Source organism: Hyperolius riggenbachi, chromosome 8 (genome assembly GCF_040937935.1).
Source record: "Hyperolius riggenbachi isolate aHypRig1 chromosome 8, aHypRig1.pri, whole genome shotgun sequence".
Lineage (NCBI taxonomy): Eukaryota > Metazoa > Chordata > Amphibia > Anura > Hyperoliidae > Hyperolius > Hyperolius riggenbachi.
Window position 1 is genome coordinate 190,898,561 of NC_090653.1, and position 25,618 is coordinate 190,924,178.

At 46.8% G+C, this 25,618-nt stretch overlaps 1 protein-coding gene across 3 annotated transcripts in view; it reads left to right on the forward strand.

Moving 5' to 3' along the window:
• SHROOM4 (shroom family member 4) overlaps window positions 1-25,618 on the forward strand; it is a 517,479-nt gene that overhangs the window by 94,995 nt on the left and 396,866 nt on the right. For all 3 annotated transcript variants that reach the window (XM_068248050.1, XM_068248051.1, XM_068248052.1), the window contains exons 3-4: window positions 1,026-1,100; window positions 4,925-4,989. In XM_068248050.1, the coding sequence (XP_068104151.1) occupies window positions 1,026-1,100; window positions 4,925-4,989 (140 nt within the window). The remainder of the gene's footprint in view (window positions 1-1,025; window positions 1,101-4,924; window positions 4,990-25,618) is intronic.

The following is a 25,618-nucleotide window of genomic DNA, read 5'->3' on the forward strand; positions in this document are numbered from 1 at the left end:
TCTCTGCAGTCTAAAAGACATGTGGGTTAATTAGCTGCCGCTGCATCCTCAGTGTCCCTGGCTGGTTCTGGCTGTAAGTCTGTTCTGTCTTCTCCTCCTCCGTCAGTTTGCAGCTCTGCTCCTGACTCTTCCAGTGTAAGTGCCAGGTGCCCCTTCACTGAATTGTTGGCCGCACACTACTGCTCCCCATCAGCCCCAGCAAGACCACACTCCATTCAAACACTGCTGGGAGGTGGCTCTACAGCGTGGCCACGTAATAATCGAATTGGGCACAGCGGCTTGTCACTATGCGCATCGTGGCCACTGCACTGCAATGAGGGGGAGCAGAAAGGGCCGCATCATAGCAACGGACACCAGCGCTTCGGTTCGGGGCACCACGATGGGCACTACGTGCCCTGAGGTTTGGGGCACAGCAGGCGGAGATCCGGAGCATGTGCTCCGGATCTTCAGCCCTAAAGACCTGCCTGCAGGTAAGTCAATTCTTTTTCCAGCATGGTCCCCTGTGCTTGTAAAGATGCCCATACACTTATCAATTTTCCCTGACAAATTTGATCATTATGATTAAGTCGGCTGGAGATCAATGTGCAGAGTATTTGCAGAGCTCACACTCACCCGTCCACTGGCACTCTCCTATGGGATCCTACCTTCACCCCTGCTGGTGCGCCTGTTCCCTCTGATCCAACGGCATGTATGTTACATAAATAATTACATTAAGAAATATGCATCCAGGACGATCCTCAGATGAAAAACAATCTATTTATTTCTCCATGATAAAAGTTACTAGACAAGGTGTATATTAAAAAGTTGATGGATGGCAGCCATACAGCATATTTTTAATATGCACCTTGTCTTGTAACTTTTTTTAAAAAATAGATTGTTTTCCATCTGAGGATTGTGCTGGATGCAACATACTTGTTATACTGCTGTGGCCTGGTGTTACAAGGGCTTTATCTGTGCACCCTCATTTTTACTTTTTATTTTTTTCCTTGAGTTTACCTCACCATACTTTGTTGTGATTGTTGCAGGACTACATACCACTGAGGTACAAGTGTCCCGTTGAGAATGGAGTCAGAACACAGGAGGAGCATGCCAGCGGACAGGTGAGTGTGCGCTGTACTGTCAACACTCTAGATGGAGGGAAACCTAAGGGGGGCAGAATTGATTACAGCAAGATCTGGCAATTTCTGATCTGCATGCGGTCAATATTTTGATCATTAAGGCGCCCATACACACATCTTTTTTCATATTTGATTCCTTGCACATTCTGTAACCCTGGAGGGATTCGGTTCCTTTAAATGTTCAATTGTTAGATCATACTGGATACAGGAGCAGTGGTAAATCAACTACATTAAACAGTGCACAGTTGTGGCTCAATTGGTTTTCAATAGATTCCCAGTTGGGATCTATTAAAATCGATGTGTTGTCTGTCTGCTGAATATAAGCTAACAACTTATGGGTGCATTTTTCTTTAGACTTTTTTTTTTTTAATTGATTATATATTTAAATTGATTGAACCGCAGCATTGCCTTAGCTAGGATAGATCAAGTTGGCTCCCCTTGACTCCAGTCCTCACCACTACAGCCACTGTACAATTAAATTGTATAAGGAGGCAATGCAAAAAGCAGCACAATGCTGTTTGATTTTTCAATATATTTAAAGCTGATGTGTGTATGGCTAGCTAAGTGGTTGTCAGTGGCGTAGGGATTACCATAGTAGCCATAGTGGTGGCTATGGGACCCGTAGCCAAGGGGGCCCCAAGGTCTATGTCAGCTATAAGGTCGTCTGCCACGGGCCTTCGAGTTGCAAAGCAGTGAGTGGAGTATGTAGTTACAATAGGACTACAAAAACCGGCCGCATTTACAGACATGTTTTTGATGGGCGTGTGGTCCAGTGGTTAACCCTCTCGCTTTGCAGCGATGGCTCCCTGGTTTAAATCCCAGCCAGGGCACTATCTGCACAGAGTTTATATGTTCTCCACGTGTCTGTGTTGGCTTTCTCCGGGCACTCCGGTTTCCTCCGACATCCCAAACACATACAGGTATGTTAATGGGCTTCCCCCTAAATTGGCCCTAAATTACTATACATACACTACACTACATGATACATGCATAGACATATGGCTATGATAGAGATTAGAGTGCGAGCCCATCTGAGGGACAGTTAAGTGACAACATATATAAATATTAAATAATAATAATAATAGTGTATCGTTTGGCAGCCATTTTTATGTAGTCCCATAAAAAAATACTACAGGACTATGTATGGGGGAAGCAGAGCAGCAGAGAAGACATACCCATGGAGAAGGAGGAGCCAGCTATATTTGGAGGTGCTTATCTGGCCTCCTATACATCTGACCCCCTAAAGTTACAGGAGCTAACTTGGATACCTATATTTGGGGGGCTAACTGACTACCTATACATGAAGGGGGGTTAATCTGGCTAGTGGCTACCTATATTTGGGGGCTAATCTGGCTACCTATAATGGGGGCCCTTCTTGATACCTATACCGGGGGGATACTTCATACTACCTACATTTGAAGGGGCATCTGGCCACTTATACTGCGGTACCTCTAGCCATTCTAGCTATCTATACTATGGGGCTATCTGAGGCACAATGGTATAATTTTCATTTATTTATTTATTTTTTTGCGGAGGGCGGGAGGGGGGCAGTCTTTAGTGGCTGCCTCGGCCAAGTTAATCTAAATTGTGTATGTACCTTTGGACAAAAACTTCAGGTGTGAATACAGACTAAAGCTAGGTACACACAATGGTGCATACACACACTGGATAAAGAATGCCTCAGCTAAAAAGATTCTAGGGTGAATCCAGCAGCAACTGCCCAATGTCTTTTGAAGATCCAGCATGATGGATCTTTTGCGGTCTTCAACACCCCTGTGTGTATAGTTCTCCTCACTCACGTGGACTACGTTAAAGGGAACCAGAGATGAGATTACCTCAGTATGATTATGTCCCTGGGTGCCCTTACCGGCCTCTCCATTCACTAGATATCCTCACCGGTAATCTGGCCGGCCACGCTATTCTACGCATGTGCCAGGAGCATTCTGCGCCTGTGAAGTAGTACTGTGCAGGCGCAGAGCGCTGCCAGGTACGGGAGTGCAGCAGGGCTACGCACACAGCCAGGCCATGCATGCACAGAAGCACACAACTGGCTGTGAGTGGCCAGATTACCGGCAAGGATATCTAGTGAATGTAGTGGCCAGGGAGTATGGCGAGGTAACCCATGGATCTCATGGGGCTGGAGGAAGCCCGAGGTAAGTATAAATACCTGCATTGAGGCTATCTCAGGTACACTGTAAGCAGCTCCATAGCAACTGCAGACTAGTGACGTGTCTGTACAAGAATGGGCCCCAAACTGTTGTCAAAGGTATTGAGTCCCAATCTCTGCTGGGTGACCATATCTATTAGTGTTCCTCTCATGCTGGGCATACATGGTTAGATTATGCGCCGGTATCGAGCCAGTGGCTTGATGCCGGCGCATCATCGCTCGTCCGCGCGGATCGATCCCTGCTCGTCCCCGGGGATTGAGCGCGGTATCGACCCGCCACAGTGATCCGACAGGTTGAATATTATCAATCGAGCCATCAGCGGCTCGATTGATAATATAAAACGAACCATATATGCCCAGCATTAGTCCAAGTGAAACTCTCACGTTGCACTATCTTGATAAACAGTTGTAATCACCTCCACCACACCCGATATGATGACTCTCACCAAATATATGAGACTAACAAGGTCTTCATGAGCCTTGAGGATATTACCAGGTCACCCCCGACCTCTCACGACCAAATCTCCTTGAAACACACCGATTATCCTCTTCACAGTACCTCTCTTCAGATATCCCATATCATACAACTGCTCACTGTTGGATATCATTTCTTCCACCACATATAACCTCAAATAAAAATCTTCCATAGTGTAACTCCTTTAAAACTTTAATATATATAAAAACTATTGCACTCGCAGTAAAATCCAGGCATAGAGTATTTATACGGGCTCTCCCCGGGTGGCCAAGGCTGGCTTACCAGGATCCCCTCCAGGCATCCTGTTTAGCTGTTCAGTGTGAGGGGAGCTGTGTGCGCGGCAGCCCCGATCAGCTAGACAGGACACCGTTGAAGGCTGCCACAGGACAGGTAATGTATAAATGCACACACTGAGGGGCACATTTATACTTCGGGGGTCAGCGGTGGGGTGGTCGCGGCGGGCTCAGCAGATTCCCTGAAGATTTTGTGCTGAAGTCGGAAGGGAATTGACCTGCAGTATATGGGTAGTTTCGACAAAGAGACAAATTTATCACTAAACAGATTCGATTAGATATAAATTTGTCTTTGCCGAATCTGCCCATAATCTTCAGGTGTATGGCTACCTTTATTATTTAAAAGGAAAAAAATATGACAGCCTCCTTATCCCTCTCACCTCAGGTTCCCTTTAATGCTGGGAATACACCATGAGTCTTTTTGGCAGATAGATGGCTCGATAGATAATTTCCAACAGGTCCGATCTGATTTTGATAGTTTTTATGATCGATTTTCTAATAGAAGTGAATGGAAATTGATCGGAAAAAAAATTGGAGAATCGATCAGGAGGACAGTAAATCTGCTTAAAAAACGAATTGTGTATTCCCAGCATAAGAAATTGCTAGTAAGTCCTGGGACCCTGTAAACATAAACCTATAAGGTTTTTGTTGTTGTTGCTAGTAAAGAGTCTGAACAAAAGATACAGCTTCATTCTTGTATCATCCTGTAGATTTTAGGACTTCCTCAAGTAAACAGGCCCCTCCCTATTCTGCTGCGATTATACACCAAGATTCCACTGTAAATTCAGGTCTAGAAAATAGCTTTTGTTAAACTGTTCTGGCTTAGTCTTCCTTTTATTCTTTTCTCTGCCACATGGAATGTTGGACACAGGAAACATCACTGAAAGAATGGAACAAGCAGCTGAAAATCAACAGGAAATCCAGCCAGTCTATGAGGTGAGAGGTTTGTGTCCTTGAAGTCACGTAGAGGGATATGACCTAAGAAATGCCATTTACTTGTCCCTATGAGTAATTTCTCTCTGATAGCATGTCTAGACTGTTAACACTTTATTGTATGCTGTATTGATGTTTGAATACATTTTCATATATACATACAGTATTTTGCCCCTTCACAATTTGTAAAACTTTTAGGTAATGTTCCTTGCCATTAATTTTAAGTACCATATTTTCCAGTGTATAAGACAACTTTGGGATATACTCGCCGTATAAGACTTCCCCTCTTCCAATGCACACCAAATAAAAAAAAGAAAAAATCATATACTGGTGCTATGTATGAACGGATACTGGTGCCGTACTGTATGTGGTACCCAGTATATAACCGTATACAGGGGATTGACTGGTTGGGTTGGTCAACTCTCCCTAAGCGGATTGGCCAGCTCTACCTGTCTCCAAGCGGATTGGTCGCCTCTCCCTGTCTCCTTGTTTATCAGCGTGGTATGGTAAAATAGATTGCTCTGTGCACCTTAAAACACGCCTCTTTTACCCGTCTAGCCTGCCCTTGTATCCCTTTTACCTCCTTCTCTACCTCTTGTAAGAACTTCACGTTTCACACCTGTATTCGGGCACCAGCAACTCATTAGTAAGAGCTGCAAACACGACTCTCATCACAGCAACAGCATCAGGCGTCTTCAGAGTTAGGAGTTTATTCAGTAAACAGATACAGTATACAGATACAGTTCGTTACATCTTAGCCAAGCAGATTCTTCTTTAAGTCCATTTGCGTTTCAAGCTCTTGACTAACATCCCTCATGAATGTTAGTCAGAATCTTCTTTCTATACTAAATTACATCTAAACTAAGTATATACAGCATACAAGATAAACTAACGAGACATAAATTGTAACGATTGTGGAATTCTCTCCGTGGTCAGCGCACAGGACGTGCGCTGACACTGCAGAAATCCTCCACAAGCGTATAATTTGAGAGAACCCAGCAAAAGGTGCAACGCACCTGTAGAGGGAATATTCCTGTCGGCAGATGGAGCTGTGGAGTGCAGAGGAACAGATCCTCTGCCCTGCCACAGACGCCAGACAAGAGTTGCACGAAGGGAAGAAACGCAGGCAGGGGCGTAGCAATAGGGGGTGCAGCGGTAGCGACCGCATCGGGGCCCTTGGGCCAGAGGGGCCCCGAAGGGCCCTCCCTCAACTACAGTATTAGCTCTCTATTGGTCCTGTGCTCATAATAATCACTTCTATAGATACTTTGAATAGTGGTAATCATTAACAAGCTGTTCCCCATCCCATTCTTGCACCTCTGACACTGTAGTTACCATTGGCAGGTTTTGGTGCGCCGTATCAATTGTTATGTATAGAGTGCTTGAGGGGCCCCATTGTAAGACTTGCATCGGGGCCCACAGCTCCTTAGCTACGCCACTGAACGCAGGGCAAGATAGCTCTTCAAGAGAGAGAGAGTAAAGCGACAGAGGGTATGTGTGTCCACCAATCTAGTCGCCACCCTGCGACGATGAACACACAACCATGAAGATCAGGTGAGAAGGCAATCGCAAGAGATGGCGATTGCTAACAGTGACACAAGACAGAATAAGCACAGAGGAGGAATACATGTATGTCCACCAATCCCGTCGCCAACCTGCAACGGTGAACACACAACAGAGGAAACCAAGCGAGAACGCAATCGCAAGAGAAGCGATAGCGAATGAGAATGAGCACAGGGACAGAATGTATGTGTGTGCACCAATCTAGTCGCCAACCCGCGACGGTGCACACACCACAGCAGAAACAGAGTAGGAACGCAATCACGAGAGAGGCGATTGCCAGAGATGACACAAGACTAAAGCAAGTCAGGGCACGAGAGTAGCAAAGGCACAGCAAATCATACAATGAGAAGATAAGGAAAATAACAAACGCTAACTAAACTCGAACACCGCACTCAATCGCAACAGCGAACGTGTTTACAGCGCGATCTCCACACATTAAGCGCAACAGAGACAAGCACGCCTAACTAACCACCAACACACAAACACGAAACAGAGAACGCAAGCGCTTGCTTAACGGTTACCTCACCGAGCCTACAGCAAGCGTTCGTATCAGACAACACAGACAGACAGGCGGGAAGCAGGATAGGAAAGATCCACTGATCTTTCCGCCAGAGCGGGTGTGAACCAAGTATAGAAACAGAGTTAGCAGCATCCACTGCTCTTTCCACCAGAGTGAGTGCGATCCAAGTTCAGGGACAGGATCACAGATCAGAGGGATCCACAGCCGCTACCGCTAGGGGCTAGTGCGATCCATGCAAGACAGACAGATGAGATAGCCGGTAGCAACCGCTGCTCCAGCTATACTCCAAGAAAGCGATCAGAAGGATCCACAGCCGCTACCGCTAGAGGCTAGTGTGATCCAAATAAGACAGATGAAACAGAAGGGGCTACCAGTAGCAACCGCTGCTCTGGTTAGCACCCACAGACAGATAGGAAGATTTCCTATCGACCACCGTTGGCGACAGGACAATCACAGCAGAGAGGCAACACAGACAAAACAGATAAGCAAGCTAACTGCACTAGAGGAGCTGCCTAGTGCAGTCCCCAGAATTACTCCAAGATAACTATAACAATCCAACAGGGAAGGCTGACACTCCAGGAGTGTATTAACAAACCATCATGACCAGCAAAGCCTTCTGGGAGCAGAAAGCTTTTATACTGCCAGCCCTCAAAGGAGACAGCTGGGCAATTTGCATGTGTGCAAATCCCTCAGCAAAGCAACTCTGAAAACTGCAAGATGAAGCCAGGTCTCTTTTCCAGAGACCTGCATCTCTCAGACATAAGGAATGGTCAAACAGCTGTCTGCCTGTGCAGCCAGCTGAGCGGATCATTACATAAATATATAAGTAAAGATTAAGACCAGCAGTGCCAGGGACAGAAAGGAGTGCCTCTCTGTAAACTGGCTGTTGGTTTTATACGAACCAGAAAGAGTAAAATGTGACCTCGTCTGAGCCATCCCCCAAACCTTACAATTGGCTCAGACCCCTCGTGGTGTCACAATACCCACCTACTAGATTAATATTCTATGAGCCCCTTGTCCCAGTTGCAAGAATGTTATGTTGTGTAAATATGGCCTATGTTGATTGTTCCCGTAGTCTATTTGTCTGGGGCAGTGTAGGCCTGAGACCTTGTACTAAGAACATATTCTCAGTATCTGCTTGCATCATCTGCTTCAAGCAGACACTGAGATGCCTCTGCTTGCATCACATGGAACTCTACTTAAAGGTATACTCTGCGAACAAGCCTATTACCTAAAACTCAGTCCAAATAACTGAGGCCTACTTATAATACTTAAATTATAACACCTCTCAGATCTTGCACAAGTGCGCCTATGCCACTTAACTATAGTCCTCAGCAGCGAGATCTGAGGGGCGGTAACAGGATAGGGCGTGCCAGGTGGGAGGAAGAGGTGTGTTTTATGGGCACAGCACGATCCATTTCTTATGTATCGGCATATCAGCATTGCGTATCACCCGGCATCAATGACACCCGGCGTATAAGACGACCTCTGGCTTTTCAGAAGATTTTTAAGGGTTAAAAAGTCTTATATGCCAGAATATACATTTCATCTAGCAACAGGGCTTTTAAAATGCTGTTGTCAGGGCACTGCTCAGCATATTACATGGTGAGAAAGGTTCAGTTTGCTAATAATAATAAAATAACCTAATTATCACAGTTCTTTTAATAGAAGTTCTACAATCTTATATCTATTACTTATATTTATTATATCTATTTAGGTTGTAATATCATGTGAAAAAGTACAATACATCCCATGCAGTTTTTCTTCCCCCCTCCCCCCCACATATGAGTAGAGATGACTCGAACCTTCAATTTTTGGTTCGCAAACCTAAAACACAAACTTTTGCAAAAGTTCGGTTCACGCGAACTTTCGCAAAAGTTCGGTTCGCGCAAACTTTCGAGAACCGCAATAGACTTCAATGGGGAGGTGAACTTTGAAAACTACAAACATTTATGCTGCCCACAAAAGTGATGGGAAAAGATGTTTCAAGGGGTCTAACACCTGGAGGGGGTCAGTGACTACAAGAGGAATTTTTTTTATTTTTTTAAAAAAGACCTTACAGTTTTGGAAAAAAATCGATTTTAAAATTCTCCTTCTGACCGTGGGAAAATGAAACGCCTGCCGACTTTAGCGGTTAATAGCAAAGCCCCCTTAAAAGCTAGAAACACCAAATTTGCTGGGAATGTTAAGAAGAACTGTCACAGGACCCCTAGTGGTCAGACCACAGATTGCCTTCCAATCGGTTTCTGCACACAGACCATGCAAGCTTTGGTCGCGATCTTTGCGCAGAAACAGACAGGAATTTGGGCAGCAGCCCGACCAGAAGGGAGCCTGTGAAAATATGGGTGATTACAACTCACACACTAGTTCATGGGATCTGCCACCACCTCTGTTTCCTGAGACAGAGGAACTCACTAACTGACTAGTCCTGCGAATAAAACGGTTAAACACACGATATTCTGTCTAGCCAACAACAAACAAACAGTAGCGTATCTTCAGAGACCCGGGATCAATTCTGTGTGTGCTGATAAGCAGAGTAGCGGAACAGTGAATGACTTAGGAAAGTCGTTTATTCACGCAATATAAATAATTAATATATACAGACAATTATTTAAAATCAACAATTATGAAAACAGTGATAGCCAGTATGAAAATAAAAGAAGGGAGAAAAATACTTAGTTCCTGGAAAGATGTCCTTTTTTGTGGGAAAAATCAGAGTTCTGGTTTTCAATCAAGTTCAAGCAAAACGGTTTCAAGTTCCTAGAGTTCTTTGTTCAGATAGGTCAGCAAAATGGCCACCAGCCCTATGTCCTCTGGCTGGCAGCAGATTGTCATGAAGATGGTAAAAGGGAGGAAAACATCTGCCCGCCTGCTGGCCAGGTGCTTTTGATGAAGCTGGTTTGGGGGTGTGGCCATGCCAGCCCCTCTGAGTCACCAACCAATGACAGTTCATTCCCTCTGAGAGATTTTTAGGGCTAAACTTATGAAATGCTGTAACTCCTGAACCATACACGTTATATTTAGGAGGGTAACAGCTTCATACTTGTGGGAAAATACAGATTAATATGACATCAGACACGGCTAAGCCAGCGGGTCAGGCTCCTGAGAAGATTCATATCTCGATAATCGGCCAGTCTATCCCAATGAATTTCATATCAGCACGATGGCCAGATTTTACCGAACGAGACGATATGAATTTTATAGCTGTGCGACATACGGTTTTCATATGCTGACAGGAAATCCTACCACCCATGCTTTCTTATGGCCCCTGCCCGGTGCCGAATCGTCTGGCTTTCTATGGCCCCCCCTGTGGAGCCAGTTTCCTGGTCCTTTTCATGGGGACATCTGCTGTAGGGGGAATGAGCTAGGCCCTGCAGGGAACCCTGCCAGGTGCGAGATTCCTGAGTGGTGATGCATTCATGAGGGGTGAGGGGACTGCTTTGGCTCACAGGGGAACAGATCTCTGGATTTAAAACAACACAAAAATGTCGTTTTCGGATCGCTTGCATGACTGCACAGATCCGCCAGGGAGCGATCAGGAAAGCGACTGTGAATTCTCTAGATTCACCTGCGTTTCTCACGGCTATTCCGTGACACCTCCCTCTCCTGACGCTGTGTAGAGGGTTGTCAGCAAGACATCCGTCGTAGCAGCCATTGGCGCTGTTGGGCCTAGTTCCCTCTGACACCAGGACAGCCCATCAGCGTTCTGGTGTCGGCCAACCTGGCTGACGGGTCTCGGGTTGCCGGTGCGGCAGGGAAACCTATTGGAGCCTGTGGCTCGGTTCCCCTGGACCGGTCGCGGTCTGCTACCCTCAGGGTTGACCCAACATGGACCGTTCTGGACAGGGCGTTTGCGCCACTGCAGTCGGACGTGGTGTCTGCCGGGACTGCGGACAACGGGCAGTGGGTTGGTTAGGTCAACAGCCAGCCCACGCAGGGTTCCCCTGCTGAGTGGCTGTGGACCTAAGGCAACCCCGCGGGGATCCCTGGACCTGCCCAGCTCCTGACAGACGGCACATGCCCTGCAGTAGTTTGCTACATCCCTGTTCATCCGGGGCCAATAAAACTGGTTCCGAATACCGGCGAGTGTCTTGCGGACCCCTGAGTGCCCTGTCAGAGGATTACCATGTGCGGATTTCAGCACATGTCCCCTGAACGCACTCGGGACCACAAGCCATTTGGTATTCGCGTGGGATCTACCTGTAGGGGGCTGTGCAGACTCACTGTACAGTCTCCCACCTTCCCAGTACACCTTGAAAGCGGCCCCGTCTGCGAGGGGCTCAGCGGCTTGCTGCATGAGCACCTCCAGGCTTGGGTCACTTTGTAGTGCGGCTGAGAATACGGCGCTGTCAGTTTCAGCCAACGGGCTCATGTCACACGAGGCCAGCGGCTGAAAGGTCTCATCCCTGCGGTCAGAGGAGGGGGAGGAGGCCGGAACCCCCTCCACCTGTTCTGAGCTCGGGTTCTGAGCAGTGCAGCTGCGCGGTATTGCTAGCACAGGTACACTGTCAGAATGGCACAGACGGACATTACTCGGATCATCATTGCATGCAGTAATGACATTGACAGGTATAGACATTTTTTCATTACAGACAGGTTGTACAGGAGACTCAGGTACAGTTACAGCATCATCACAACAGACAGTCTGTACCTCAAACTCAGGTGCCTTTGAAGCAGGCACTATTGAACCTGGTACCCTTGAACTGGGCACTTTCAACCCACCTCCCCCTGGTGCTCCCCCAAGTGTATAAAGTACCTGGTGGTGGGTGGAGAGTCCGTCTCCTTCCGTGAGCGACAAGGCGGTCGTGGCAGGTTCATAGTAGGACACAAGCTTGCCCAAATCAGTCCCTAGCAACACAGGGACTGGGAGATCCTTCATAACCCCAACAACCCTTTCGTGGACCCCTCCCACTCCCCAATCCAGCTTCACTCTGGCGTGGGCTATGTGGAAAAGGGTGCCCTCTACTCCAGTAAGGGCAAGGGATCGGCTGGAGCTGATGCTCTCCTTTGGCACAAGATGTGAGTGAACTAACGTGATGTCTGCTCCGGTGTCTCGAAATCCGGTGACAACTTTGCCGTTCACTCTAACAAGTTGCTGCTGGTCGGTTCGGTCGCGGATTTCCTGTCCGCGTGCAAACAGGACAAAATCCGATGATCCAGGCTGTGGTTCGCTGGCGGGTTGCCTCTGCTGTGGGTGAGGTGCAGGTGATGCAGATGATCCAGGTGCTGGTGGTGTCTGTCTCCGCTCCGGACAGTCGAATTTCATGTGTCCGGGCTGGCGGCAGTAGTGACAGGTGACCTCTCCAGGCGCTGCGGGCCTGGGTGCAGCAGCTGCGCTGGGTGGCCTCTGTGGCGGACGGCTCACAGGGGCAGGAGGGTCTGCCGAGGTATTGGGCTGACCTCCTCTCCAGCTGGATGGGACAGTTCTGCGTGTATCAGCCACCCGGGTAGTTGCAAAAGTCTCAGCAAGGTCTGCAGCGACAGTTGCTGAAGTCGGCTTGCGTTCTAACACAAATTGTCGTACATCAGCAGGGCAAATGTTCAGAAATTGCTCGAGGACTATCAAGTCCTCCAGGACGCCATAAGACCCTTTGGTGAGGCCTAGAGTCCACTGACGGAGTGTGGTGAGCAAGCTGCTGACCACATCTCGGTACGAATCAGAAGACTTTTTCTGCCAGGCCCTGAACTTTTTGCGATAGGCTTCTGGCGTCAGCTGGTACTTAGTAATGATAGCGTCTTTTATAGCAGCATAATCATTATCCTTCTCCGCAGGCAATTCTGCGAAGGCATCAAGCGCTTTGTAGCGCAGCAAAGGTGTCAGATGTCTGGCCCACTGGTCTTGGGACAGACGATACTGACGGCATGCTTTTTCAAAAGACCGCAAAAACAAGTCAATGTCTGTGTCTTTTTCAATGTTAGCAAATTTAAACTTTGCACTTACGGGTGGTGCAGCTCCTTCAGCAGGGAGACTGGGCGGTGAACTCCGGCTGGCCTGTTGAACCTTTGCCATGTTGAGCTCATGCTGTCGTCTCTCCCGCGCCTCTGCGGCATCCCTCTCCGCGTGGCGTTCAGCAGCAGCAGCTTTGCGTTCCGCAGATTGGCGCTCCCGTTCCTCTCGTGCTTCCATGTACTGCATGTACTTCTCCAGGTCAGTCTCCATCAGCTTTTGTAATGCCTGCTGCATTACCGGGTCAGCACCCCTGGACAGTCCAGTACTGGCCGGTTCCAGGCGAGTACTTTCAGAAACTCTGGGATTGGGGTCCATACTGACAGTCTCTGGTGTAACTGTTGCAACAGGGCCCGCAGGATGCTCAACCTCTGTACGCCTAGGATCTTCAGCCTCTGGTTCCCCTCGATTGTCAGATGGGCTGGTATCCACCTCAGCGGACACTCCCGGCTCCCGCAGTTGCTGGGTATCCCATCTGGACAAGTCTGCTATCAGGTCCTGTTTCCTGCGGCCGACGTCAATGCCTCTCACTTGGCAAAGATTTTGCAGGTCCGACAGGCACATGTTCTGGTAGTTCCCGGACATTTCCATGCCAAATAAAATAAAACTTTTGGGGAGGGGTACTGGCTACACAGTCTCTCTGTATATATAAAAAATATATTGCTTTCCAGCTACACCAACGAATTAGTTCGTTTCTCGATAGCGCTAGCGCTATCGTGGATACTTTCAGCACAACACAGGTCTCACCGCTGCCTACCACTGTCACAGGACCCCTAGTGGTCAGACCACAGATTGCCTTCCAATCGGTTTCTGCACACAGACCATGCAAGCTTTGGTCGCGATCTTTGCGCAGAAACAGACAGGAATTTGGGCAGCAGCCCGACCAGAAGGGAGCCTGTGAAAATATGGGTGATTACAACTCACACACTAGTTCATGGGATCTGCCACCACCTCTGTTTCCTGAGACAGAGGAACTCACTAACTGACTAGTCCTGCGAATAAAACGGTTAAACACACGATATTCTGTCTAGCCAACAACAAACAAACAGTAGCGTATCTTCAGAGACCCGGGATCAATTCTGTGTGTGCTGATAAGCAGAGTAGCGGAACAGTGAATGACTTAGGAAAGTCGTTTATTCACGCAATATAAATAATTAATATATACAGACAATTATTTAAAATCAACAATTATGAAAACAGTGATAGCCAGTATGAAAATAAAAGAAGGGAGAAAAATACTTAGTTCCTGGAAAGATGTCCTTTTTTGTGGGAAAAATCAGAGTTCTGGTTTTCAATCAAGTTCAAGCAAAACGGTTTCAAGTTCCTAGAGTTCTTTGTTCAGATAGGTCAGCAAAATGGCCACCAGCCCTATGTCCTCTGGCTGGCAGCAGATTGTCATGAAGATGGTAAAGGGAGGAAAACATCTGCCCGCCTGCTGGCCAGGTGCTTTTGATGAAGCTGGTTTGGGGGTGTGGCCATGCCAGCCCCTCTGAGTCACCAACCAATGACAGTTCATTCCCTCTGAGAGATTTTTAGGGCTAAACTTATGAAATGCTGTAACTCCTGAACCATACACGTTATATTTAGGAGGGTAACAGCTTCATACTTGTGGGAAAATACAGATTAATATGACATCAGACACGGCTAAGCCAGCGGGTCAGGCTCCTGAGAAGATTCATATCTCGATAATCGGCCAGTCTATCCCAATGAATTTCATATCAGCACGATGGCCAGATTTTACCGAACGAGACGATATGAATTTTATAGCTGTGCGACATACGGTTTTCATATGCTGACAGGAAATCCTACCACCCATGCTTTCTTATGGCCCCTGCCCGGTGCCGAATCGTCTGGCTTTCTATGGCCCCCCCTGTGGAGCCAGTTTCCTGGTCCTTTTCATGGGGACATCTGCTGTAGGGGGAATGAGCTAGGCCCTGCAGGGAACCCTGCCAGGTGCGAGATTCCTGAGTGGTGATGCATTCATGAGGGGTGAGGGGACTGCTTTGGCTCACAGGGGAACAGATCTCTGGATTTAAAACAACACAAAAATGTCGTTTTCGGATCGCTTGCATGACTGCACAGATCCGCCAGGGAGCGATCAGGAAAGCGACTGTGAATTCTCTAGATTCACCTGCGTTTCTCACGGCTATTCCGTGACAAGAACAGTGGGAAGAAGAATAATTTTTTTCAAAAAGACCTTATACTTTTTGAGAAAATCGATTTTAAAATTTCAAAGGAAAAAGCTGATTCATTTGATTCAATTCATTAAAAAGAACTGGATCATTCATGAACCGGTTAGTATAGCTTAGAATGCGTCCTGTGCAGGATGCATAGCTGCGGCTCCCGCTGTCTATTCCCACCTGCCTTCACCTGTCAACCCCCACCTAGGCTAGCACCCGGTGCACCTATGGGTGCACCAGGAGCCAGGCTAGGTGAGGGTGAGAGGTGAGGAGGCGGGGAGGACAGCGGGAGCCGGCAGCTATGCGTCCCACAGGATGCATTCTGTGCTATGTGGGGGTCGGCGGAGATCTTCAATCAACTTAATTGTTTTCGAGGATATTGGCGTAGGAACTTTTTTTTAAAGGTACAGATAAGTATTTCTGGAGATCGCAAGATAGAGGATACTGTCATCGTGGGACATAACAAATTATAGCGTGGGAACTTTTCCCAAGGATATTGGCATGGGAACTTTTTCTTAAAGGTACAGGTATTTCTGGTTAATTAAGAACATTAAAGGACTTTTTTCATTGTTGTGTTTTTATTTCACTTTGTGGAAATGGGTAAGCGGTACATATACATATATTGTACCCCTATACTTATTTCTCCTGGGAGGGGGGTGGGCATCTAAGATCCCCTTCTTAAAGAGTCGTCGCCCCCACCTCCTCTTGGGACACCGGAGGTGGGGAAGAGCCCCTTGTCCATGGATTGGACAAGAACTCGGGGGGAGAGGGGAAGGCTTGGCCGCCCCTCTCCCCCGGAGCCCCCCCATACCATGGACCATGCGGGCTGATATAGCTCATGGTGCGAAGCCCCACGCGGCCGAGGCTCCGCATTCTGGCTATGCCAGCCTGCATGGGGGACAAGGTTTTACAGAGAGCTCGGTAGGGGGGACCCCACGTCATTTTTCAGATTTCACACACTCAGCACATATCTCAGCACATATCCTGCAAATTTGGTGTTGCTAGGATGTAAGGGGCCTTTGCTATTTACTGCTAAAGTCGGCGGGTGATAACCAACCAGAGTTATCGGGGTGCAAAAATGCTGAATTTTGCCATTGGCTTTCATTGGGCTTCCTATTTCACTTTCAAAAATCTCAAATCGTTTCAAAGGACGATGGCTCAGCAGTGGCACATTTTCTAGCATTGTAGGGACTTTTAGGGAGCTCAGGTCTGGTGAGTTTCGGGCTCCTAGGTCATAGCCTAGGGTTACAAAAGCTTGTTTTTTTAGGAATGATGCTGGTGACGAACGTAAATCGCCGCCATGGCCGTTAACAAAGTCTAAAGTCACGACATGTTGCATGCAGGTAGAAGGCAGTAAAATTGCTGTACTTGCACTCCAATTTTGTGTTTCCTACATTTCTACAAACCAGAGTTATGGGGATGCAAAAGTGCTAAAATCTCCCATAGGCTTTCATTGGGGCTTAGGTTTTGAGGGTACAAAAGTGCAGGTTTCTGCCGAACGGTAAGCCTGAGCGCCCCCAAATTTTCAGGCTTTGTACTAAGTTTAAGGGGGCTCAGGGCTTGTGAGCTTCGGGCCCCTAACCCAAAGAGATCATCTCTTAGGGTCACAAAAGCTTGTTTTTTTGGCAATGATGCCGGTGACGAATGTAAATCGCTGCCATGGCCGTTGGCAAAGTCTGAATCTTACAACATTTCTCATGCAGGTAGAATGCATATTGTTGTACTTGCACTCCAACGTTGGATTCCCTACATCTCTGCAAACCAGAGTTATGGGGGTGCAAAAGCGCTGAATTTTGCCATTGGCTTTTATTGGGCTTCCTATTTCACTTTCAAAAATGTCAAATCTTTTCAAAGGACGATGACTCAGCAGTGGCAAATTTTTTAACATTGTAGGGACTTTTAGGGGGCTCAGGACTAGTGAGTTTGGAACCCCTAGGCCAAAGAGGTCATAGCCTAGGGTCACAAAAGCTTGTTTTTTGGCAATGATGCTGGTGACGAACGTAAATCGCCGCCATGGCGGTTAACAAAGTCTGAAGCTTACGACATGTCGCATGCAGGTAGAAGGCATATTGTTGTACTTGCACTCCAACGTTGGGTTCTGTCCTGTAGGACGCAAAGCTGAAGGTAAATACTCCATTCTCCTCCTCCTTGACCTTTCAGCAGCTTTTGATACAGTAGATCATCCCCTACTCCTCCAGTCCCTCCAGTCCATGGGCATTTACGATCTCGCCCTGATCTGGCTTTCATCCTACCTCTCCAACCGCTCCTTCATGACCTCCTTCAATGAGTCCTCGTCCACCCCCAACCACCTCTCAGTGGGAGTCCCTAAAGGCTCGGTCCTTTCCCCCCTACTGTTCTCCCTGTACACATCCTTCATTGGCAAGGTTATCTCCTCCATGGGTTTTAACTATCATCTGTATGCAGATGACACTCAGATCTACCTCCACACCCCTGACATATCCACCACTACCATGGACAAAGTCTCCTCCTGCCTATCTGCCACCTCCTCCTGGATGTCCGCTAGGTTCCTGAAACTAAATCTAGACAAAACAGAATTTATGATCTTTCCACCCCGGTCATCCCTGGACCTCCCAGATGTGCAGGTCACTGTTAACCACACTACCATTCACCCTACCTCTCAAGCCCGCTGTCTGGGTGTCACCCTGGACTCCGCTCTCACCTTCACTCCCCACATCCAAAACCTCACAAAGTCTTGCAACTTCCACCTTCGTAACATCTGTAAGATTCGCCCTTTCCTGACCTCTGCCACCACCAAACTCCTCATCCATGCCCTCATAATTTCCCGCCTCGATTACTGCAATGCCCTTCTGTCTGGTCTCCCTATGACCCGAATAGCCCCACTGCAGTCCATCATGAACGCGGCAGCCAGAATTATCCACTCCTCCTATCGCTCCAACAGGGCGGCTTCCCTCCATGAATCCCTCCACTGGCTTCTTATCCAGTCCAGAATCAGATTCAAGATATTGTGTCTGACCTACAAATCCGTCCACAAATCCTGTCCAACCTACATTTCTGATCTTACTCAGAGATACACACCAAGCCGCTCACTCTGCTCCTCCAATGAACTTCGCCTGACCGCCCCCGCATCACCCAGTCCCATGCACGCCTCCAGGACTTCTCAAGAGCCGCTCCAACACTATGGAACTCCCTACCTCCACCCATTAGGGCAGCCACCTCCTTCAACACCTTAAAGAAGGCCCTCAAAACTCACCTTTTCACTCTGGCCTACCACCCCTCACAATTGCTCTAAACCCACAGCTGAACTCTGGTCCCCTACCTCTCGTGTCCCTACCTCTCCCTCTAGATTGTAAACCTTTGGGCAGGGTCCTCCTCCTTTTGTGTCCTACCTGATCCTGCACCTCCATTACTGTAAACCCATGCTATGCATTTGAGTGAACCTAACTTGCCTAATCTCCATGCTCCCATCCAAAGACTGACTAAGCATTACCTTGTTCTCATACTGTGCTGTGTGATCTGGTTTTCTTGTATTCCTGTATTGTCATATTGCTGTATATGACCCCTAAATATTGTCTGTAACCTAAATTAATGTCCAGCAGTGCGTAATATGTTGGCACTCTATAAATACAATAAATAAATAAATAAATAAAGCTGCCGGCTCCCGCTGTCTTCCCCGCCTCCTCTCCTCTCACCCTCACCTGTCCTGGCACCTGGTGCACCCATGGGTGTACCGGGTGCCAGCCTAGGTGGGGATTGATAGGTGAAGGCAGGTGGGGAGAGACAGCGGGAGCCACAGCTATGCATCCTGCACAGGACGCATTCTAAGCTATACTAACTGGTTCAGGAATGATCCAGTTCTTTTTAATGAATCGGCTCTTTTTAATGAATCAGCTCTAACTTTTCTTTTGAAACTTTAAAATCGATTTTTCTCAAAAAGTATAAAGTCTTTTTGAAAAAAAAATTCCTCTTGTTCCCTCTGTTCTTCTTAACATTTCCAGCAATTTTGTTGTTTCTAGCTTTTAAGGGGGCTTTGCAATTAACCGCTAAAGTTGGTGGGCGTTTAATTTTCCCACGGTCAGAAGGAGAATTTTAAAATCGATTTTCTCAAAACCTATAAGGTCTTTTTGAAATGTTTTTTCTTTATGTAGTCACTGCTAGAGATGGGCCGATCGGTTCGCCTGCGACCGGTTCCAGGCAAACTTTGGGTGGTTCGCGTTCGCAGGCGAAGGCGAACTTTTGCGGAAGTTCGGTTCGCCCCCATAATGCTCCATTACGGTCAACTTTGACCCTCTACATCACAGTCAGCAGGCACATTGTCGCCAATCAAACTACACTTGTGGTGATATATTGGGGTGCTGATGCTGATAAGGATAATACAGTAATATATTTTCATTTTCCCATTTTTATGTCTGCTGTGTACTACTGTATCATATGTCTGCTAGCCAGTCTGGCTTTGAAGGTTTGGCAGTAGCTCCTGGAGGTCCTTATAATGCAAATTAACTCTATCATTGTCTGCTTCTAATTAGGAAACCCTTAATCAGACAGTGGCTTTGAAGCCTATACAGGCTGTCTCAGAGGTGTATAGTGCTTGGGAGCAATTGTCACCTGGACTGGCTGCAGTATGCGTTGAAGCAGCTCACACCAGCCTGAGCCAGGACTTTACATATGATATCCTGCTGGAATATGAGAGCCTTGCTCAAGTTGTCACCTGGGGATGGGAAATCTCGGTAAAGATCAAGAGCGTACAGGAAAAAGCCTTAATCAAGTCTTCACCTGGAGTTGAAAAGCCTCACTTCACAATCTTTTGATGTATAGACTTTTACCTGGGGAGATTGGATGTTAAGGAAGTCTTTTGTAGGGTGTGTGTGCAAAAATGCACTCTTCCATGGAAGTTAGATCTCTGGAAATTGAATTATGGCTGAGATTTAATTAAAAACTAGTTCCTCCCCTCCCCAAGGAAGTTGCAGCTTCCAGGCGTATCTCACAGTATAAAACAGCAGCTAGGATAGCCACAACTTGTAGTTCTTGGAGATAGCACACGGCTAGAACTAACCTGGTTCCTGACCAGAAAGCGCGTACTCCCGCAACAACGCCCAGATCGATACGCTGGTACGTTTATTTCCCTTTTATTTTGCAAATCGCTTTGTGTGTATTTTTGTAACTTTTATCTTTGTAACTTTTTATTTTGTTTTTTGCAATCTTTTGTATATACTCTGTTCTGCATTGTTCCACTTTTTTCCTGGCATATTAAATTATTATTTAATAAGCTTGACTTCTGCTGTACTAAACTAACACTCATAGCCTAGAAGAGACTGCAGTGTAGCTGCGTATAAGTCCATGCCTAATTGTATGCTTGAGCAACACTACCATATGAAATTGTAATTGCATTGTGTGTATGGGGCACTTCTGCGCTCGACAGCCGAGTGGGAAGTCTAACAGTATCGTTCGGAACGACTGTTAGTGGTTTTGCTTCACTACAGTGTAAGATTGCAACTGTGTGTGTGTGCGTGGCGTTGTCGTATTCGGCCTAAGCGCAAAGCTGACCCAAATACGAAAACGCAGAGTGCGTATTGAGCACTCGACAGCTGAGTGAACATGTCTAGCAAACCGCTAGTGGTGGCAGTAAGGAGCTTTTTAGGGGTCACAGCCTTGTTTGTAGCTTGAATAAGGCTGTCCCCCGCTTGATCTGGTCAAACCCGCAGTCGAGAACCGTATACGCAGGCGTGCCGCGGGCCGGTTCCTGACAACACTCACTCCTGGAGACCCACCCCCCATATAAAAGGCAAGGTTCTCCGGCCGTTTTACTCACTCGCCTGCCTACAGTATTTAGTGAAGGGACAGCTGCTGACAGACTCTGCTAGGAAAGCTTAGTTAGGCTCTTGTAGGCTTGTTAGCTTGCTCCTAGCTGATTGTTATTCCTTAACTAGCACCCCACAACAGCTCCCTCCGCCCCTCTCCTCCGGAGGAGGATATTGTCTTCCAGGGATTTGTAGGATGTGAAAGCACGCTCACATACATTGGCCGGGAATCAAACCCAGGCCAACTGCTTGGAGGGCAGCTATGCTCACCACTATACCACCTACACTACAGGCTGAAGCCAGCCTAGCTGGCCTGGAAAGGATGAAAAGCTAGGTGGCCATGCAACCATTCCTGCTAACCTAAAGCTTACTTGTGTCTTACAACACATTGGCTTAAGACTTTACCAAATCCAATGTTCCAATATGGGGAAGCTTCTCTGTTTGCTGTTTTTTGTTTTTTTTAAGTGTGGTGTCACAGTTCACTCATCTCTTCAACTACAAGAAAGGCCTAGGAGTAGTCTTAGCTACCGTAATATCTATGTTACGGCAGGGCCCTTAGTACACTTTCTCTTACAGGGCTATGGAAACCGTTTTGCCCATGCGATAAAGCGAGGTGCAAAAATGAAATCATGCCTAGCAGAGGATGGTTTCGATCCATCAACCTCTGGGTTATAGGCCCAGCACACTTCCACTGCGCCACTCTGCTTACGTTTGTATACAATCTTCAAGTTTAAGACGGGTACATTAGTTGAAATAGTTACACTACAATCTATGTTACAGCAAGGGCCTAATGACACTTTCTCTTAAGGGGCTATGGCGACCATAGCCCCTTAAGAGAAAGTGTCATTAGGCCCTTGCTGTAACATAGATTGTAGTGTAACTATTTCAACTAATGTACCCGTCTTAAACTTGAAGATTGTATACAAATGTAAGCAGACTGCAGAGTGGCGAAATGGAAGTGTGCTGGGCCTATTACCAAAAGGTTGATGGATCGAAACCAACCTCTGCTAGGCATGATTTCATTTTTGCACCTCGCTTTAGTCTGCACCCAAGCACACTGATTACCCCCCCCCCGCCCCCTGATCACCCACAGCACCCCTCAGACCCCCCCTCTGCCCACCCCCAGACCACTGTTTGCACCCAATCACCCCCCTAATCACCCATCAATCACTCCCTGTCACTATCTGTCAACTCTATTTTTTTTTATTCCCTAAACTGCCCCCTGCTCCCTCCTGATCACCCCCCCACCCCTCAGATTCTCCCCAGACCCCCCCCCCCCAGACCTCCCTCCCCCCTGTGTACTGTATGCATCTATCCCCCTGATCACCTGTCAATCACCTGTCAATCACCAATCAATAACCCATAAATCACCCCCTGTCACTGCCACCCATCAATCAGCCCCTAACCTGATCCTTGCGGGCAATCTGATCACCCACCCACACCAATAGATCACCTGCAGATCCGACGTCAGATCACCTCCCAAGTGCAGTGTTTACATCTGTTCTCTACCCTAAACACCCACTAATTACCCATCAATCACCCATCAATCACCCCCTATCACCACCTGTCACTGTTACACATCAGATCAGACCCTAATCTGCCCCTTGCGGGCACCCAATCACCTGCCTACACGCTCAGATTGCCCTCAGACCCCCCCCCCCCCTTATCAATTCGCCAGTGCAATATTTACATCTGTTCTTCCCTGTAATAACCCACTGATCACCTGTCAATCACCCATCTGTCACTGCCACCCATAAATCACCCCCTGTCACTGCCACCCATCAATCAGCCCATAACCTGCCCCTTGCGGGCAATCTGATCACCCACCCACACCAATAGATCGCCCGCAGATCCGACATCCGATCACCTCCCAAGTGCAGTGTTTACATCTGTTCTCTAAACACCCACTAATTACCCATCAATCACCCCCTGTCACTTCTACCCTTTAGATTAGACCCCTATCTGCCCCTAGGGCACTCAATCACCTGCCCACAACCTCAGAACGCCCTCAGACCCCAGCCCTGATCACCTCACCAGTGCATTGCTTGCATCTATTCCCCCCTCTAATCACACCTTGAGACACCCATCAATCACCTCCTATCACCCCCTAGCACACCTACCCATCAGATCAGGCCCTAATTTACCCCGTGTGGGCTCCTGATCACTCGGCCAAACCCTCAGATCCCCCTCAGACCCCCTTCCGAACACCTCGCCAGTGCATTGATTGCATCTATTTTACCCTCTAACCACCCCCTGAGACACCAATCAATCACCTCCTGTCACCCCCCAAGCACTCCTATCCATCAGATCAGGCCCAATACAACCTGTCATCTAAAAGGCCACCCTGCTTATGACCGGTTCCACAAAATTCGCCCCCTCATAGACCACCTGTCATCAAAATTTGCAGATGCTTATACCCCTTAACAGTCTTTTTGAGACATTTGGTTTTCAGACTACTCACGGTTTTGGGCCCGTAAAATGCCAGGGCAGTATAGGAACCCCACAAGTGACCCCATTTTAGAAAAAAGACACCCCAAGGTATTCTGTTAGGTGTATGACGAGTTCTTAGAAGATTTTATTTTTTGTCAAAAGTTAGCGGAAATTGATTTTTATTGTTTTTTTTTTCACAAAGTGTCATTTTTCACTAACTTGTGACAAAAAATAAAATCTTCTATGAACTCGCCATACACCTAACGGAATACCTTGGGGTGTCTTCTTTCTAAAATGGGGTCACTTGTGGGGTTCCTATACTGCCCTGGCATTTTAGGGGCCCTAAACCATGATGAGTAGTTTAGAAAACAAATGCCTCAAAATGACCCGTGAATAGGACGTTGGGCCCCTTAGCGCACCTAGGCTGCAAAAAAGTGTCACATGTGGTACCGCCGTACTCAGGAAAAGTAGTATGATGTGTGTTTGGGGTGTATTTTTACACATACCCATGCTGGGTGGGAGAAATCTCTCTGTAAATGGACAATTGTGTGTAAAAAAAAATGAAACAATTGTCATTTACAGAGATATTTCTCCCACCCAGCATGGGTATGTGTAAAAATACACCCCAAAACACATTATACTACTTCTCCTGAGTACGGCGGTACCACATGTGTGGCACTTTTTTACACCCTAAGTACGCTAAGGGGCCCAAAGTCCAATGAGTACCTTTAGGATTTCACAGGTCATTTTGCGACATTTGGTTTCAAGACTACTCCTCACGGTTTAGGACCCCTAAAATGCCAGGGCAGTATAGGAACCCCACAAATGACCCCATTCTAGAAAGAAGACACCCCTAGGTATTCCGTTAGGAGTATGGTGAGTTCATAGAAGATTTTATTTTTTGTCACAAGTTAGCGGAAAATGACACTTTGTGAAAAAAAAACTATTAAAATCAATTTCCGCTAACTTGTGACAAAAAAGATAAAAACTTCTATGAACTCACCATACTCCTAATGGAATACCTTGGGGTGTCTTCTTTCTAAAATGGGGTCATTAGTGGGGTTCCTATACTGCCCTGGCATTTTTGAGGAGTAGTCTTGAAACAAAAATGACCTGTGATATCCTAAAGGTACTCATTGGACTTTGGGCCCCTTAGCGCAGTTAGGGTGCAAAAAAGTGCCTCACATGTGGTATCGCCGTACTCAGGAGAAGTATTATAATGTGTTTTGGGGTGTATTTTTACACATACCCATGCTGAGTGGGAGAAATATCTCTGTAAATGGACAATTGTGTGTAAAAAAAATCAAACCATTGTCATTTACAGAGATATTTCTCCCACCCAGCATGGGTATGTGTAAAAATACACCCCAAAACACATTATACTACTTCTCCTGAGTACGGAAATACCACATGTGTGGCATTTTTTTGCAGCCTAACTGCGCTAAGGGGCCCAAAGTCCAATGAGCACCTTTAGGCTTTACAGGGGTGCTTACAATTTAGCACCCCCCAAAATGTCAGGACAGTAAACACACCCCACAAATTACCCCATTTTGGAAAGTAGACACTTCAAGGTATTCAGAGAGGGGCATGGTGGGTCTGTGTCAGATTTCATTTTTTTTGTCACAAGTTAGAAGAAATGGAAACTTTTTTTTTTTTGTCACAAAGTGTCATTTTCTGCTTACTTGTGACAAAAAAATAATATCTTCTATGAACTCACTATGCCTCTCAGTGAATACTTTGGGATGTCTTCTTTCCAAAATGGGGTCATTTGGGGGGTATTTATACTATCCTGGAATTCTAGCCATTCATGAAACATGCCAGGTGGTCAGAAAAGTCAGAGATGCTGGAAAATGGGAAAATTCACTTTTTGCACCATAGTTTGTAAACGCTACAACTTTTACCCAAACCAATAAATATAGGCTGAATGGGTTTTTTTTTATCAAAAACATGTTTGTCCACATTTTTCGTGCTGCATGTATACAGAAATTTTACTTTATTTGAAAAATATCAGCACAGAAAGTTAAAAAAATCATTTTTTTGACAAAATTCATGTCTTTTTTGATGAATATAATAAAAAGTAAAAATCGCAGCAGCAATCAAATAGCACCAAAAGAAAGCTTTATTAGTGACAAGAAAAGGAGCCAAAATTCATTTAAGTGGTAGGTTGTATGAGCGAGCAATAAACCGTGAAAGCTGCAGTGGTCTGAATGGAAAA